Source organism: Sceloporus undulatus, chromosome 1, assembly GCF_019175285.1.
Source record: "Sceloporus undulatus isolate JIND9_A2432 ecotype Alabama chromosome 1, SceUnd_v1.1, whole genome shotgun sequence".
Taxonomy (NCBI): Eukaryota; Metazoa; Chordata; class Lepidosauria; order Squamata; family Phrynosomatidae; genus Sceloporus; species Sceloporus undulatus.
The window spans coordinates 112,146,546-112,165,903 of record NC_056522.1 but is presented as its reverse complement, the minus strand read 5'-3'; the positions used below and the strand labels follow the sequence as shown (position 1 = coordinate 112,165,903).

Sequence of the window (19,358 nt, the reverse complement as noted above, 5' to 3'; positions counted from 1 at the left end):
CTTCAGAGAATGGCAATGGCGAACTTCCTATGAAGAATCTTGCCAAGAAGACCCTATGGCAGATTTACCTTAGGGTCGTCGTAAGAAAGAAATGACTAGGATGCACACAACAACTCAGTACTATCGACATTGTCAAAGTACCTCTACTATACAGGTTGTTTGAGACACATCCATTACTTTATTTATAAACACAGACCATAAATTCTACAGTACCCTACAAAGAATGCTATGATATTCCCATTTCTGAGCATCACTATAATGTACTGATTACTATGTTGCGTGGACTTGGAAGATCCAGATTCAAGTCCGATACTGAGTCATGAAATTCACTGGGTGACCTTGGGCCACTCTCTCGGGGTTATTATTAAGATAAAATGTGGAAAAGGACAAGTATGCTGCCTTGTGCTTAATGGGAAAAAATACAAAACTTGAGGATATATGCGTTAATAAACAACCAAGTTATCCTTAAAAGTGAGGACCAGAACAGAAAACACCATTAGGTGCAAATGGAACTCTGAATAGCATTGGGAGTTTTGCAGCAACTACTCTCATCCTTGAAAACATACTTAAACTGCAGGAGAGGGAATTCTTGTGGTAGACAAAGAGTGCACAATACATATACTAGCAGTAAATAACTCTGCATTAGCTACAGCTGACAATTTCAGGCATTATACAATGAATCAGATTTCACAACCTCCCTGAATACCAGTGACAGTTTATCTCAATATTAGAGACTGAAAAGCATAAGCCAGGAGATTGAGTGGTTTGTGTAAAATCACTCAGCAACCTGACACAACCAACTGAATCACCCGATCATGTTTCCTGAAAGAGCTCCATATAGGGTATAGTATATCGAAACAGGTTATCTTAAGTTTAGGGGGTAAATTTGGATTGTGATTTATCTATAAGATTCCATTGCTTTCACAAGAGAATGAACTCATTCCTTGAGGCATAACTTGCAAACGTCCAGGTATTTCAATGGGAGCTTTCCCAGGATCAACTGCCAGCAGATTGAGCCCATTATCTTTAATTTAACCTTCTTTAAAGTTCTTTGTTTTCTAACTTAACATCTTTTGAAGAAGAGAGTTATAAAGAGTGAACACTAACTTAAGAAATTATCATATATTTTATATATGCATATGTCTGTCTACCCCCTCGCTTTGCAGTCAATTCATAATCTTTCATTTGTTCAATTAAATATTGCTTTGTCACAGGATAGCCCCTTGAACAGAAATGAGTTTGTACAAATACCTAAAATGTTGTTTTAATGTTTGATAATTATGTTGGAAATATAGTTTTAATATTCAAGTATTATATTGCATTATATTATATTATATTATATTATATTATATTATATTATTGTAGAATGGTTTGTGTGTTGGACTATGACTCTGGGGACCAGGGATCGATTCCCTGGTCACCATGATTTGTAGAACCACAGATTGGAAGAGACCTTGGCCATGAAACCCCCTGGGACTTTGGGCAAGTCACATGCTCTCAGCTTCAGGGGAAAGCAATGGCAAAACTCTTCTGAAAAAATCTTGCAAGGAAAACCCCATGATAGGTTCATCTTAAGGTGGCCATAACTTGGGCGGGTTACAGACCGCCTCTTTGAGGCGGTCTGCACCCGCCCCTTTCCCCGCCAGATCGGGGCCTGAGCTGCCAGAATGGCAGCCGCTGAGGCCCCGATCCGCCGCTTTTCAGGCTGTGGGGAAGCAGCAAAACTCCGCTTCCCTGCAGCTTGGAAAGGGGTGTCCTTGGGGCTTGAAGCCCCAAGGACATCCCGTGACGGTGGGGAGGGGGAGAAAGGGGCCGCTTGGCCCCTTTCTCCCTTGCTTCGCTGGGCGCAGCTGTCTGAAGGCTGCGCCCAGCGAAGCAAAGCGGCGCGCGGACCAGGAAGGAGCTCCGAAACGGAGCTCCTTCCTGGTCCGCTGAAAGGGCGCCTAGGCACCTGGCGCGGGATTGAGGACGTCATGTCCGCGCCACCCCGTCTGAGGCGGCGCGGCCGTGACGTCTCACGGCGGCGGCCGTATGGAAGGGCGCTGCCGTTTAGTGCATGACCCTAACCTCGTGCGTGCTCGTCACGCCTAAGTGCCGGTCTGCAACCGGCCTTAGAAATGATTGAAAGCCACACAACAACATTATATTACAATCCAAATAATCTGTTTAAAACAAAGTTTAATATATTCAGATATGTGGATTCTTCACCTTCAAATTCATACTGCTTAAGTGATAATATTTTACAGACATATGTCTGAAATTTCTTAATATTGCATATTCACGTAGGAGTATGATCTGTATGTTTTTTCCATTTAAACAGGTATACCCCATTAACACCTTGATAATCATATTATGACTTGCTTAGTAAATGAATGCTTGTTATTTGCATGGGATTTAGATGTCTGCATTATGGCTGCTCTTACTATATTGGATGCAATGATTTTCTTGTTGAATATTCCAGTTCTCTCTCCATATGTTGCTGAAAGTATTGTTAAAAGAAATGATGTAGGACTAATTTTTTGAACAGTACCAATAACATCACAAATTGCCCATTTCCTTAAATATTCAGATTAGAGATGAACTAGCTGTCATAAAGATTTCAACTTTAGATTTAAAGTTTAGTGAGATTCAGCAGAATTTCAGAGTATGCAGGAATCAAATCCCCTATTCATTTTTAGCTATCAGATGATAACTGCTGCTGATGTAGCGTTGAAAGTAAGACCAATTCATATTCTCGGGAGTTGTCTAGTAACTTGTTCTTTTGGAAAGAAGTCAGAATGAATAGTGCTCTTAATATGTCACACAGTTCTAGTGTCCAAATGTTTTCTTAGGTGTTCTCTTCAAAGGTAGGACAATCCCCTGTGCACAGCATATGATCCCACTTAGCTGGGAGCTAGTGACAACTATTACAACATTGATAAAACAAGTTCTCTGGAGATCAAGCAGGAGTGGTAGATCTATAAGAGTCTTATCACACCATGGCATTATAGTAGCATAACAAACACATTAGTCCTGCTACTGCCTAAGCCTATCACATGAGGCTGTTGCTCTTATGCTGTTCTTCATGGGAGATGATTTGGAAACTGGTTTTACTTAACATCAAAAGATCCATTAATGACCTCCTTTTTCTTGTTGGCTACGATTCGTGTGTGAAAATTCAATTGAGCTTTTATGCCAATTTGGGTGGTCAGGTATGGTCAGTGTGCATGCTGTGGTGGGCTAGGTGTCCTTTTTTATCAGTGACTGGGGAAAGGAGTGGAGTCAAGATGGGAAAATGTTGCATCCCCCTCATCTCCTTTCTAAGAGAGTGCCCAGTTCAACTCTCTCTCTCTCGTTTCTCTCTCTCAACACAACAAACAACATGTGGAAATGTATGTGAGAAAGAGAATGACAGTTTAAAAAATCATTTATTTCATTATTCTAACTGGGCGCGACTGTGTACATACTTGACTATAGTCGACCTCATGTATAAGTCGGGCCAGGATTAGGGGTAAAATGGTGGATTTTGATATGACCCATGTATAAGTCAGGATAAAATTTAGGGGCATGTGACAAAGATCTATAGGACGAAGCAAAGGAAAATGATGCCAAAGAGCTTAAAAAATTCAGCAGTCATACTGTTTGTGTCCCACTAAAAGATGGATGGATGAGAGAGCGGGGGGGGGGGGGTCAGTGCTTCGGACAGATTACCTTTTGCCTTTCACTAAGGATGGTTCCCTTTTTATAAGAGTTAAAGTACATTACATAGGCGGGTTACCACCGCCATTAGTACGTAATGAATACGTACTAGGGTTAGAAGGGGCGTGCTTCCGCCCCCCCCTACACCCTAGTAGTTTCTGTACGTACAATATGGCGGCGGCGTTCACATGGCTTGCTCCATATTGACATATCGGACGCTGTGCGTCCGCATGTGTCGCGGGTCTATGGTGTCGGACATCATAGAGGCGCGCTTAAAGAAGCTCCATTTTGAGTTTCTTTTTCGGTCCGTGGGGAGCCGCGCGGTTGGCTGCTGCGGCTCCCGCACGGATGCCATCACGGCCGGCTCTGTAACCCGCCACACATTGACCTGTCGATTCAGGTTTTTTGGGTCAATTTTTTGACTAAAATTTCTAGACTTATACATGAGTATATACAGTAATCCTTGGCAGATTAACTGCTACTTAAACTGATAAATCTTCATCTGCTTCATCTGTGATTAATCAAGGGATCCCAAATCAGGAAGTTCTCTCCTCCCACAAAGAAAAAAGGCCTTTTAAAACATAAGATTTCTTTGTATGTGTGTGAAATCTGTGCGCCAAACTAGGAAAAGAGGTGGTATTGGGTGGGCAGTGCGCAATGCTGCATGTGATGAAGCTTTAGGGCAAATGAAGGCTGCAATGCTGGAGAAAATGAAGGTACACTAGGGAAGAGAGTGGTCCAGACTGCATAGTGCTTTTGAGAACAATGCTGTTTTAGCAGAAGAACCTAATGTGATAAGGTGCTAAGATTAAATACTGTAGTTAAAAAGAGCCCACTCTATGTTAAAAGAGAGAGAGAGAGAGAGAGAGAGAGAGAGAGAAGAGAACATTGCAGCTGCCTGGGATAACTTCTTGAACTCCTTTGGGGATTGATTGGTTTCTTGCCTACTTGAAACAATACTACCTGGCATGGGAATAACTCTCTCTATCATTCCCTCTCTCTCCTCTCTCTCTCTCTCTTTCACAGGTGTCACCTTTATTATAAGGGCTAGTTTTTGGTAAAGGGAAGCAGAATGTAGGGGGAAATTTCGATTGTTTTTTTGTAAGTTGCAAATTATTGTGTCATATGTACTTTTTAAAGACCATTAATAACACAAAAAAGGCACTTTGAAACTGACAAGTGCTACTTACATAATCCTTGATGTCCCCCTTTCCAGAGGGATTTTTCTTCAGTCTATTCAACTAGTCTGATCTCTATTTTGAACTATTCTGATCTCCACTTTCATCCAGTGTAATATTCTTTTTAAAACAAGAAATGTATTAAAAATGTAGCTCTAGTCAAGGGTATCAAGATGCTTTCGTTCCTCCTTATGTTATGATTTTAATTAAATGTGTGATTTTGTTAAAAAAAAGTTGAAGGTAACATTGTGGCCCATTATATGGAAGGTGTGTGACACTTTTCAGTGTGTGTCTGTGTGTGTGTATGCGACTGAGAGAGAGAAGAAGTAGAAGAAGAAGTTAACTGAAATAACTCCACTTAGTGTTTGAGAGAGCAATGTAATGAAATCTGTTTGCTGTGCTAGCTGTCTCCAGATTGGGCTGTAATTACACCACAGAAGGAAGAAAGGTAGCTGAGTCTCAATCTGGATCATTTATGTAAACTCAGCCTTCTTGTCAACGACGTTCTCAGATTGCAAGCATGCAAACCACAAAAATCATCTCCTATGAACAAAATAGAGACAGTGTCAGATTGCAGGCTTCTGATATACTTTGTATTCTCCCTGTAATTGGACTTTAACATTTGACGCAGTAAGGTTAAAAAACTTCTCATGTAATATACATCTATTCAGGAATGAAATCTTGCACTAATGGGGGCTGAGTGGAGGGGAGAACTATCCTTAATTCAGTATGGCAGAGAATTCATGCAGACTCTTATGAAGAAGTATTTATTTTGTGTGAAGAAAAACAATGTTTAATAAATGTAGTTAAATTTAGTGCCCACTTCTGTTGAAAGAGATGACATGATATATAAAAGGCAACTATTTCAATCTCTTGGGAGTTTAAAATCTCATTCTTTGAACCAAACTGAGGACTTGACAAACAAGGCATTCAAAACTGTTCTTGTATACAGAGTCGTATTAATATCGTAAAGCTCTTACCACACCTGGTGTGCGCAGCAGCTCTTTCAAACATTCTGCACATTAGACACAGGGCAATTTTATATTTAAATACATAGAGGAACAACCTGAGGAGACATAGCTGGATATGATCAGATAAAAAAAAAGATCCCCTCCTTTCATTGAGTTGCCCTTCATATGTTGATAAACTGTTACATTAATTCTGGTTTTAAACAGCAGTCTCTTTGGCAGATTTAGAAAGCATTCCTCCCGACACCTGCAGCTTCGCGCCCCCCCTCTGTCTTCTATAGTGCAGGAAAACCACAGGCCACCACACTGGCGCCATCCCTGGCTATGTCCAATCAATAAGGACTTATTTCCTGTCCATTTGCTGAGGTCACAGAAGTGAGTCTCATTAATTATTTCTACCGGTGCAGCCTCAAGTGTGCTTCTGGCATGACAAGTGAAAACTGTTTGACCTTTTTTTCCCTAATTTTGTTTGTAGCAGTTCCGAAGGATATATGTTCATTTGGGAATGTGGTGAGTGGAACAGAAACATTTACGAAAAAAGAATCAAGAAGAAGAAGAAGAAGCCACATGTAGATTCTTAGCCATGGCGGATGCGGGCTCTCAGAGCTATTATCTGTTCCATTCGTTTCTGCAAATGAATAACGGTCTCTTTTACATCATGAAAATTTTGTCACGGCATAAACAATGTTTTCTAAAGCCGACCGGGCCTCTGAGGGAGGGAAGCACTCCAGAGCCTCCAGTGCTCTGTTTCCATGGGAACGGCATAGGTTAATAGCCGAAGTCACACCTTTGCCAGCCTTGATTGCCTCTCGCAACTGTGAGAAAACACATGCACAATATTGTCAGTTTTGACAGGAATATCTATATATGCCAAAGCCTACAAAAACATTATGGATTCAGCGTTTCCATGAACTGGGATGCAAAAAGCAGTCTGATGGACTCAAAGAAAATTCACATTTCGACTCTCTGATCAATGCCCAGCCTCAATACATTTAATGAAGTCTACCAGCTACTGATAATCCAGGATACTAAGCCATTTCAAATCGTGTATAACTGCAGTAGCAGGCTTTCAAATAACCATGTTGAGTAATGCTTTCCTAATAGGGATAAGCCCAGCAAATAATCTTGTACTTAATGAATTTACAAACACATATTTTGTACTGAATATCACCATAAGCAACTAGATTAATAGGCACATTTACTTTTCGTGTTGTAGACACTACAGCAATGTAAATGGCTCTGCTTGTACACTGGAATAGATTTTCAAAATAAATTTGACATGATGGCTGCAATCCAGAAACATTTTACTCTGGAGTACCATTCTCTCTGCTCTCTGACCTTAATATGATTAACCAGAAGGCAAAAAGGCTGTAGATTTCAGCCTACAAGAGTGATCCACTAAACTCTGTTACTGTGCAGTCTTTGTTTACTCCAAGGGGAATAACAAGGCCCTCTGGACTAGTCCAATTTAGATTAACATGCACTCTGCAGCAGCATTTTTAGAGGACTATGCTCACTGAAGTTGTTGTCTGCTGTCAACAGCTGCACAGTTCTAAAAAGTGGAAAAATTATAACAAAAATAGGGACAATAAAAGAACATATTAACAGAATAAATTCTGAATTTATAATACACTGGAGGGATAGACAAACATGTGCTCTCTCCAGATGTTTTGGATGATAACTCCCATTATTCCCAGCCAAAGTGGTCAATAGTCAAAGGTGATATGACATGTTGTTTACAGCATCCAGACAGCAGCATATTATCTACTCCTACTTAGACATTTTTATCTATATAGGATTAGATTTCTAATTGATTCAAGTGGACACAGCAAAGCAACCATTGGTACCGTAAGGACACCTCAACATGTTTAGCTATCTGGTTGAAATAAGTGGACTGTAAGGAAGTAAAGATTTGAACCTGAATCTCTCTCATCTCTCCCCAATATGAACCCATTAGTCTAGCCACTCCAATACCTAAGTGTGCTTCTCTGCACCTGTGGATATCAGAGCATCAGCCAACATATCTTATGCTATTGTGTACTAGATATTCAATGCACAGACCAAGCAGAAAAGGAGAATGCCTCAGGTCTCTGTTCGTTAGATGTCTTCTGAAGCTCTTGCGTATAGGTAATGTTTCCAAATTCGATTACGCATTAGTTGCCCTGAAGACATAACTAGGAGAGAGAAGTAAAGGATTCCTGGCTAATCATAACTAGGATCTTTCCCTTTACTTAATTTGCTCCAAGTTTAAACTCATTTCCATGGTGAAGGAACCAAAACTGAGAATAAGATTAATAAATAATTTGCCATCTTGGCATAGGGAAATTCTTAGAAAACCTGCTGAAATCTATTTTAGCATAATAGCTTTATTAAACCAACTCAAGGATTACAATATACTGTGCAAGCTTTTCTAGATTCTTAACTTCATTAGATCAGGAGCAAGCAAATGTGACAACACAATCCCAGCAGGCCACACAGTGATGCTCTTCACATGATGTCACTTCTAGCCCTCTTTTCAGCCATTTTCTAGTGTCTTGGAAAGGTTTTCCAGCTATTATTTGGTCTAAAAAATAGCCCAGGGAAAAGATTAAAGAAGAGTGTGTGTGTATGTATGTATGTATTTATTTAATTTTATTTTTATCCTGCCTTTCTCCCTAAATGGGAGTAGAGGTCTGAATATTTGTGGTGTACCAACAACTGTAAAAAAATGGTTCAAGGCCACGTGCATTGTACCTCTCCCAAACTTGTGCTAGATTAGTGGTCCCCAAACTGTGCTCTTTAAGGATTTTGTACTTCAGCTCCCAGAATCCCACACTATTAGCCAACATGGCTAAGGCATCTGGGAAGTGAAGTCTTAAATCTCTTAAAGGGCACAGTTTAAGGACCACTGTGCAAGATGGTAAACAAAGCAAACAGCAGGGACATGATAATGTAGCTGCTGCTGAAGCCATGGGGTTTGCATCTGATGATGATGATGATGATGATGATGATATTACAGTCATCTCTCTACATTCACGCCTTTTACTCTCACGTAGTTTTTTGTGGGTTTTTTTGGGCTATGTGGCCATGTTCTAGAAGAGTTTATTCCTGATGTTTCGCCAGCATCTGTGTCTGGCATCTTCATACGATTTTGATTATTTGCGAGGTCAAGGCCTCCTGCAGGAGCACACCTCCTTCTCCTCCCTCCTGGGCTTTTCCTCTTGGGAAAAAAGCCCAGGAGGGAGGGAGCAGCCTGGAAGGGTGCACACGCCAACCCACACACCTTTCCAGGCTGGATAGATGCCTTTCCCCAGGCAGCTATCTGTCCTGGAAAGGGGAGGAGGATCGATCCCCCACATCCCTTTCCTGGCTAGATAGCTGCCTGGGGAAAGGTAGCTATCTAACCTGGAAAAGGGAGGAGGCAGCTATCCTCCTGGGAAAGGGGCGAGGAGCCAGTTAAAGGGACGAGAGGGCAGGGGAAGAAGAGAAGCACACATGCGCTCCAGCTCTTCTTCCCCCACCCACCTGTCTCTTTAACTGGCTTGAGGGGGGAATTATCCATGGTTTTTCCACATTCGCAGGGGTCTTGAGCCCCTAACCCCTGCAAATGTGGAAGGCTGACTGTAATTTGTATCCTGCTTTTCTCCCAGAATTGGGGCCCAAAGTGGGTTACAGTTAGGGTTGCCATTCATCAGGACTCGAAACCGGGAAAAATGTAGGACAAACTTTCAAATGTAGGACACATTTTTTTGTGTCCTGCATTTGATAGGAACCTCCCAGGCTTTCCCTCTGGGCCTGGGCCCCGCCTCGGAGGGGGCGAGCGCCCAGGCGGGGAGGGACTCCTCCCCCGCAGGGAAGTTTTCCCTCTGGGCTGGGCCCCGCCCTCGCAGGGGTGGAGCACCAGGCGGGGGGAGGGACTCCTCCCTTTCAGGAGGCTTTCCCTGCAGGCCTTGGCCCAAGCTGCGGGGAAAAGCTCCCTTCGTTTGCCATATCTTGTCGGGCGGGGGGGGGGCGGGGCCAAACTGGGGCGGGACCGTGCGGACCCGCCCCAAACCGGGAAAGTCCTGCCCCCAGGTGGGATATGGCAAGCCTAGTTACAGTCTAAAAACACAGTACAATTAAAAATTTACAAAAGTGACAATTAAAATGGAGTAGAACTATTGCAATATTAAAATAGATCATTTGTTTAAAAATAGAATACAATTAAAAAGATAAAAGCACTTAAAATCATACATATTAAAACAAAACACCGCCCCCAGGATATTCTTTAAAAGCCTTCTGTTTTGAACGGCTGTCTTAACAAAAAGGTCTCAGCTTTCTGGCAGAAGGACAACAAAAGGGGGGTCATTCTGGTCCTCTTGGGAAGGGAGTTCCAGAGTCTAGGGTCAGCCACCTAGAAGGACTTTACTCATGTCCTCATCAGCCGTTCTTGTAATGGTGGTGGGACTGAGAGAAGGTCTTCTCCTGATGATTTTATAGCGCAGGCCAGTTTATTGAGGGAGATAAGGTCTGCCAAACAACCTGATTAGTCTTGTTAGGATGGAATGTAGAAGGATGTAGCCTGCTGAGTTCTGAAGACCTTGAAAGTTTTCACAATATTTTTCAACCTTGCAGTTTAACCTAATAAAAGTATTGCACTAAAGTGGATTTTAGTATTTTTATTAGGATTATTGGGCCACTGTGGCTACTTCCAGGGGGAGGGATTGATGAAAAAGATATAAATATGTAGCTATAGAAGTAGAACATTAAAAGTCTGTAAATATTTCTTCCTGCAGAATTCAAGTAATATACTTTAGTAGTACAATATGTCTCAATTATCTGAAAATTACTTGAGAAGCCACACCTGTTCGAAAGAGCCATCTGTTTTAAATCAGTAGTTGCATTTATATATAATAAATGCTTGTTCTTATCTAAACATGTAACTTAAATGAATTAATTATGTATATTTGAAGATGAACTCAATTCCTAGCATGTCATAGTACTTAAGCGCTCATGTCCCAATTCATAAAAAATTTAATTTCCCACATTACTTAGCACTACACTTTGGGGGGAAATATGTTTTTATGATACGCAAGCATATTGCAACATTAATTAAGCATTTCTTTCAGAGTGTCTAAACCCAGGCACACTAACACAAGATGGATGGAAACAGGTAAGAAACAGCCACTTGATACCACTGATTTTTTTCTTTTGCATTTCTGCATTTAGCAAGGGCTCAAAGCTATTGTTTTGTTGAACATATGAAAATATCTCTCTCCCATGGAGGCAATAAGCAGTAGGTTGGAAATAGCACTTTTAAGAAGGTTGTAAATAGTCATCACAGATTAAACTCTTACAAATAATCACATTCAGAGGAAACAGCTAGCTACAAATCTGTAACTCAATGTCCCGATCTTCTGTAACTGCTCTATCAAAATGTCCTTGTACTGAGATATATCACACTTTTATCTATTTATTTATATCCTACTTCACTTTTAAATAACCTAAGACTGCTGCCATACAATGGTACAAACAAAATAAGCCAAACTTTAAAATTGACTTGGCTAAAGTAGCAGAAAAAGTAGCAACAATGATAGCTTTCCAACAGCTATGTCTGGCAAAACAAGATGATTTGTACATATGCTAAGCCTCAGCACATGAGTAACAACAGAGAAATTACCACAGAGAGCAAACCATGACTTAATTTTGATGTATGACCAGCTCAGACTTATTTATCAGGTTTCATTTAATTTTTATGTATGGCCGGCTTAGATTTGCTTATCAGGCCCTAATCCCCACATAAAGCAGTCTTTCTACAAAAATGTACGGTCAAGCAATACTCTATGGGTTCTCTAGTTGTTGCAAAATAGTTTCCCCAAATTCTAGCATATGAAAAAATTGATTGCCAAAATCCAGTTTCTAGTTCCAGTTGGAGTAGATCGACTGAATCAATTCCTGAATAGTATGCAAAGGGATCTTGCAGCACCTTTGAGATTAACTGAAAGAAAAAAGCTGGTAGCATGAATTTTTGTAGACTTGAGTCTACTTCCTCAGATGCATGTTTGGAGTGGAGAATCCAGAGACAGACCTATTTATACTGGTTGTGTGAGAATGTCAATTCTAATTCAAAACTTTGTGGGTATGGAGATGAGGTGACAAGTTCAGTTTTAACTATGGCCACTGGAAGCAAAGGAGAAAGGCCAAGGAGAACTCCCCACAATCACAGTTCAAACTGAACTCTTCACCTCATCTCCATACCCACAAGATTTTCAGTTTGAAAGCTGCCAACTTCTTTCTTTCTGATAGTTTCAAAGGTGCTACAAGATCTTTTTGCATATTGATTTTCCAGACTAACACAGTTATGTCTCTGAATTCCAATTCTTGGTTAGTAAATCAATACTTATGTAAATTCTATTGACTGAATGGGTCTGCTCTAGTAGGGACAAAACCTTTTCCAAACCTCTTTTGTGCAAATGTATCAACGATTCATTGGTTCCCTTTTCAGGTATAATCATTCTACAACAATACTTATTAAGCTTTATGACAGTGGGGGACTGACAGGGTCTTTTCCAACAAGGTGCCAGGAAGGTGCCACTGGTTGCAACAGTTTTTTTTCTTTTTTGGAAGCTCAATATAGAGTCACACCCAATTGACCAGCATCAGCCCACAGACAATTACTCTGAGTAGTATACAGTAATTCCCTTCTTAAATGACAAAACTTGATGATTCAAGATGTTTTCCCCCAACTAGGCTTGCCATATCCCACCTGGGGGCGGGACTTTCCTGGTTTGGGGCGGGTCTGCATGGTCCCACCCCGGTTTGCCCCTGCCCCTGGGATTTCCCCTGCCCCCGGGCTGAGGGGAGGATTCCTTCCCCACTTGGGCTCTGCCGCCGCTGTGGCGGGAACGGGGCCCAGGCAGGGAAGGAAAGCCTTCCCTCAGCGAGGCTCCTTTTCAAATGTAGGACACCCCAAAAAAAATGTGTCCTACATTTGAAAATTTTGTCCTACATTTGTCCCGGTTTGGAGGTCCTGACTTATGGCAACCCTACCCCCAACTGAACATGCTGGATATTTCTCCCTCACAACTTTATTCTCTGTGAAAACAAGGCCTGCAGAAGAAACTAGGGGCTGAAAATTGCCTCCAACCCCAGACCTCCCAAAGTTACCCAGTGATGATTTGTTATAGGGCACTGCTTGTGAGCTAGTAGCTTATTGCTTACCCAAGTTTTGCTAGGTTGTTGTTTTTTTTAGTTAGGAGAAAATCCTGGTTTGGCTTCTTGTTCTACATTTTATTGCTGATGTTGTGGTTAACTGCCCTTGAATCAACCTTGACTCATGGTGACCCTGTGGATGAGACATCTCCAAGACTCTTTTGTCTTCCATGGCTCTGTGAAACTTTTGGAGACTTATGCTCGTGATCTCTCTGAGTCTCGCCATTTGGCATGTGGTCTTTCTTTCTTTCTACTACCCTCCACACTTCCCAGCATTATTGTCTACTACAAAAAATAATTCTAGACCTTCAGAGCCTCTGCTGAAGAAGGCCTGTTAAGATTCTCATTAGTCTCCACTACAGAAGGCACTTTCAACAACCTCCAGTTATATTTCCCAGAACACAGAAAAGGGGGAACAGTTCAAAGCTATCTCTCCTTCCTTAAATCCCTTCCTTTTTCCATGGCCATTACTTTCATTTGGTTGTACTATGCCATTTGAAGCTTCCACTTTAGCAGTTTACCAAACTCAGGAGAGTAAACCTATAAAGTTATAATCCCTCCAAGCACACTCACTGCCTTCCAGTTACCCACAATCTTGCTTTTTCACCCAGCCACATCAAGCCCATTTCTACAGCAAATGAGATCACAGATAAGCTTTACTTCCACAGAAAACCTAACAGCCTACTCATAACAGTTTCCCTGTTGTTATTAGGGTCCCCATTCTATCTGAAACCAATAAACCCTACATCCTAAAATCCAAAAACCTTGGTCTGTTCTGGTTCTCAGATTTCCTTTCATAAAATCAGATGCTGTGCTCTTAGAAGCTAACCTATAGCTAACCTCATAACTTGCTAAAAAACGTAAAAGCAAAAAAGCAAACAAAACATTGATTTGTGGTCAAGGAACTAACTAATGCATTAAGTGTTTGCCATGTTATGTGTTGGCTTTTCTAAATTTGTTTTCTCTTGTGGGGACGTTCTACCTCACTAAGTGCTGATATTTAAACTATCAAAATGTTGCCTTGAAATAGGGCCAATGCACTTCATAGCTAATACATTTACTTTTTCCTGTTACTGAAGATGTCAGCATTAGTTGCTATAAATTTGATCGGGGTTTGCAGTTCAACATGCTAGCCTCTTCCACCCTTTAAAATGGCAGCTGGACAACTATTTTATTTTAAGTGCTTCACTTTAAATGGCTCTCTGACTATAGTATAATGCAGTTCTTCCTGGCAAAGCACAGAACTAGAATGATACTGTTGACTGTTAAATATTTAGCAACAAACCTTTCAATGATAATACAAAGACTATAACTTGGCATACAAGAATGTACATGCTAGCTTAAATCTGGACTTTACCATCTATGAATGCTATTCCTTCTGGCCTTGTCTGGCTTTTAATGCAATGGAGGGATCTTTTTGGCAGACAGTGGAGGAACGGGACTTGCAACTCCAATACCAATTTCCACATGATCTTCCAGTCCTCCAAAGCACAAGTCTAGAACAGATGCTTTGTATTCTTTGGGAGGTGGGTCAAACTCTGGATCAAACCCATATCCTTCCCTTAGGTCATGTGATGTGAAACTAGAAAGGTAAATGCCAAGGGAGGAATGCTGAATAAGAGTGTTAAAATGAATGCTAGGCTGACAGAAACAATTTAGATAAATCTCTTCCTATAAAATTCTCTCATAGCAACACATCTAAGATTTATTTTTGAAAAACATTGTTCCAGTTATTCCAGAAAGCCAATAGAGGTAAAGAAATGAAGTAAAGAAAATATCTGGCAACTCACTCAAACATATTTATTTGTAAGACAGGTCTACTGATTTCAGCATTGTGTCCAATTAAGTGGCCTTAGTTCACAGTTTCTACTGATTCTACTACTGATACTATTGATTCTACAAATTCTACTGATGCCCCTATGCACATTTTGTGGCTTCCATACCAGTATACTTCCAAAGGATTCATAACCATGCTTGCCCAACACTGGTAGACTGAGCAAAACGCATCTGCGAACCCCACTTCTTGGAAGATGAACTGAAGCATCTGGACCGGGCTCTACAGGCCAATGGTTATTCCAGCTCAGACAGCAGAAGGGCTGCCAGGCCCAGGAAAATCCAGAGAAGTGAGGACAAGCAACCACCCAAAGAGAAGGTATTTTTACCAGACATCAAAGGAGTCACAGACAGAATAGGCAAAGTGGTGAGGAAGCACAACCTTCAAATGGTTTACAAACCAACGAAGAAAATCCAGCAAACACTGTGCTCAGCCAAGGACCAGAGAGACCCTCTCACAGCCGCAGGAGTTTACCGCATACCATGCAGCTGCGGACAAGTCTCCACAGGGACCACCAAATGCAGTGTGCAAACAAGAATCAAAGAACACGAGAGACACTGCAGACTGGTCCAGCCAGAAAAATCAGCAGTAGCTGAACATGCCACAAACCATCCTGGGCATAAAATACTGTTTGGACCATGCCATCAACTACCATGTCAGGATGCACAGGGAAGCTACTGAAATCCACAAACACCTGGACAATTTCAACAGAAAAGAGGAAACCCTTAAATTAAACAAGGTTTGGCTACCAGTCCTGAAAGATATCAAGACAAAGATTCAACAAATGCAAATGAGAAATCTCCCAGCAGACAATGAGAACTATCAAGCAGAAATCAATCCTCTTTTGCAGACCCTCCACCCTGAGGCCTGCTATTAGCAACAAAAACAATATACATGCAAATTCACTCCTGCCTTTCCAGGTCACACATTATATATACCCAAGTCCTTTCCAGGCAAACATTCTCTGAAGATACCTGCCAGAGATGCTGGTGAAACATCTGGAAGAAACTTTTATGGAACATGGCCACATAGCCCGAAAAACCCACAAAAAACTATGACTTTTCATACATTAAAAAGGATAATTTGACAATAGACTAAATACCCTAAAATACCAGCTCCTGTCTCATCTTGGAAGCTAAGCAGAGTCAGTCCTGGTTAGTACATGGATGGGAAGCCACAAATGAATACCAAGTGCTGTAGGATATTATAGTTCAGAGGAAGGGACAGGCGAAACCATCTCTGAGTACTTCTTGCCTAAGAAAACCCTATTAAATTAATGAGGTCATGATGACAGGTGAGTTGAAGACACACACACACACACATACAGACACACACACACACAATTTGGCAACACACAATGTTAATGTGAAAAAAAATCTGTGTCCAATAATAAATTCTTTCTTATTCTGAATTCTGTAAAAAAAATCATTTTTAGCTTGACAGTAATTTACTCAACTATAACATCATGTAAGAGGTTAAAAGCATTTAGAAACAGCAAATTAGGGCACCAGACCTTGTGAGGAACAATAAACTTGCAGTGCATTTCCAAAGCAAGTCAATACAGATCTACTTCAGTTCTAGTGCCTAAACTATAAAAATTCCTTTGTAATTAATTAAACACAATAGCAAAAGATCAATGGCTATATATTTTCCTGGTTTTTTAAATTGTTGTTAGGATCCCTTTTGATGTTGTTAGGGTTTGGGGGAAGCGTTTATTTGCTAACAGCAATGTGGTATGAGGAATGTACTAACTACAGAATTCTATTTTGAATGTGAGAAGGACAGATACAATCAGCTGGATAGCAAAGTGTATGTTGGCATTTATGGTAGGGCCTACTGATCTGCTACTTGTAAAGACTTGTAACACATTGCACATCATGATGCAACTTCTGAATTTCTTTTGGAGTACAACCCTTCCAAATTAAGAAGCATTGTGAATCCAAATCCAGCTGCATTTGCTACATTTGTCTGTGTGGCATACATTACATTTGATAGAATCCTTTACCATTTCCTTACCGGTAACCATAGCTATGATGACCATAAGGAACTGTATAAGTAGACAAGCTTCTGAGTTGGATACACCATCAAAGATGTGTGCGATAATCCTAATCCTAATACCCTCTTTCCTAGTCATAAAGGTAGGGTACAAGACATTTTCCTCTTTGGAACAGGTCGTCAAACAACATGTGATGGATCAATAATCTGTCTGTATGTGGTCACTATACTTCCAATACAGGATAGGAGTATTTACATACTGATTAACTGCATGTGAGTAATTGGCTTCTAATAGTAGCATTTAAAAAAAGGGGTGGGGGTGGGGACAGAAAAGATATTATGAAATACAGTGTACTTTTTGAACAAACAGGACCCACAGCAGGAATATCCATGTGTTTGGGCAAAGAGGACCCACAACAGGAATATCCATGGGAACAGGATGAGAGGACATAAAAATAATAAACATTTACTTGCAAATTTTAAAATGTTTGTACTAGGATGCGGTAATTTAACATATCTATATCAAACCAAAATTGAACTGCACGATCAATTCAAAGATTATGACCTCTCTATTATGCCCACAGCACCAAACTTGCACTCCCTAATTGTAACACTTTCCTCCTGCTTTCTCATAAATTAGAGTAGCCTCAGGGGAAGCACCAGAACAACCTTGGGTCATTGACAATATTAAGGAAGCTAGACCCCCAACTTTAAACTGTTCTAATGGTCCATATAGGATTATTTCTGCAATGTGGTCTCATTCTCAAGATATAGCAATTGCACTAAACAGTAAATATATTTTATTTGTGCCTAGTATGAACAATAATTTAAAAGTGATCTAGACTCTAAAGGTAACATCAGATAAAATGATGAGTTCTTTAATAAGACAGTGTTAGTAACCAGTACTGGTCTGCCTCTGAAACTCACATACATGAAGGCACACCCACAATAAATAAAATAAAATATCAAACTTCCACAACAAATTTAATCAGCCATTTTCACTTAGAATAACCTATATACTTCTGCAGTATAGAAGACATGTGGTAGGTAAAGGAATTCATGCTATAGTTTAGGAAAGTAATCTTCCTGAAGAGTAGCTTGCACATTGCAATTTATAATGTAAATTACAATGCAATTTACAATGTGCAATGTAAACCCATGAGAGTATTGCTTGTGTTGTAGATTTATGTGACATCACAATTTGTATATGGAGGGCTGACAATAGTGAATTCATCTCCTCCCAATAATAATAATAATAATAATAAACAGAGGCTATAAATATTTTGATAGCTCATAATGGGTTTGCTTCAATATCCTCAGTTGTGCAGTACACAGTAGCATCAGATACATCATGCATAATGACTGGACACTGACAGAGAGCATTGATTGCATGTGGGCAGCCTAGGAACTGGGGTTTCAAATGCTTCTCAATATAGAAATGGTTTACATCAAAAGGCATTGTAAACTCTTCCCAATCTTCCTGAAACAGTGCACTTTCTTAACTGTGCTGGAACATCCAAAGCAATTGGAAAACTTCCCCGATACTAGTATTTTTGTACATTTTATGGTTTAGGCAGTGGAGTTGGCAGGCATGGATGACAAGGAATTTCCAGCCTGGATCCGAAAGAGAAATTACTTTACTGTTGATAATGGAGTTTAAATTTTACTCAGTCACACATAGCTTAAAAAAAAAGGGGGTGACCTCTGTCTGCACTAATATCACTCCAATTGAACTTAACTACAACAAAAACATCTGTTACAGAATGTAGGCCTATGACTCTAACACTGTCACTTTTCTTTCCCTGTATGATTTTAGAACATATTTTGCCTGATGAAGAAGCCAGTGGAACTTTGAAAGCTTGCATAATGTATTTTGTGCATTTTAGTTGCTCCCCCCAAAATATATCACTGTTTTATGGATTTTATATTTTGTTATCTTTTGCTACAAGGCCAACACAACTACCCCTGAATTTATTGGTAGCTAAGAGTCAGTGTGGTACAGTTGTTAAGATTGTGGCACTGGGACTTAGGATCTAAGTTCTGGTCTCTATTGAGAAACCTGACATCCAGGTTCTGGTCCCCACCGAACCATAAACTTATTAAATGAACTTGGACCAGTAATACTCTAAGCTTGACATCACTAGAGGAAATGTGGTGTGTGTGTATCTATCTATGTGTGTGTGTGTGTGTGTGTACACACACACACACACACAACTAATACATGTATTGTTGTCATAAAGTTTTCTTGAAAGTAAAACATTAGATGATAACTGGTCTAAGGGTCCTCAAACTCTGTTTTGTTAAGTCTTCAAAAGCAAGGGGGAGGAATCTACTATAAAAGAAACAAACCAAAATAAAATTGAAGAAAATTGCACAAATTACACGTGCATTTCATGCAGGGTCATCTCGCTGACCTACTATTTTCTGTGTGCCATTATTATTATTATTATTATTATTATTATTATTATTATTATTATTATTATTATTATATTTCCCTTTTTTACTGAAAAATGGGATTGAAGGCAGCATACAAAT

General features: G+C 40.3%; 1 protein-coding gene across 2 annotated transcripts in view; it reads right to left on the bottom strand.

The window, feature by feature from the left end:
* Window positions 1–4,041: 4,041 nt before the first annotated feature.
* Window positions 4,042–19,358, bottom strand: part of PDSS2 (decaprenyl diphosphate synthase subunit 2) — a 130,829-nt gene continuing 115,512 nt past the window's right edge. For both annotated transcript variants that reach the window (XM_042443006.1, XM_042443014.1), the window contains one exon: window positions 4,042–6,639. In XM_042443006.1, the coding sequence (XP_042298940.1) occupies window positions 6,481–6,639 (159 nt within the window). In that variant the 3' untranslated portion in view covers window positions 4,042–6,480. The remainder of the gene's footprint in view (window positions 6,640–19,358) is intronic.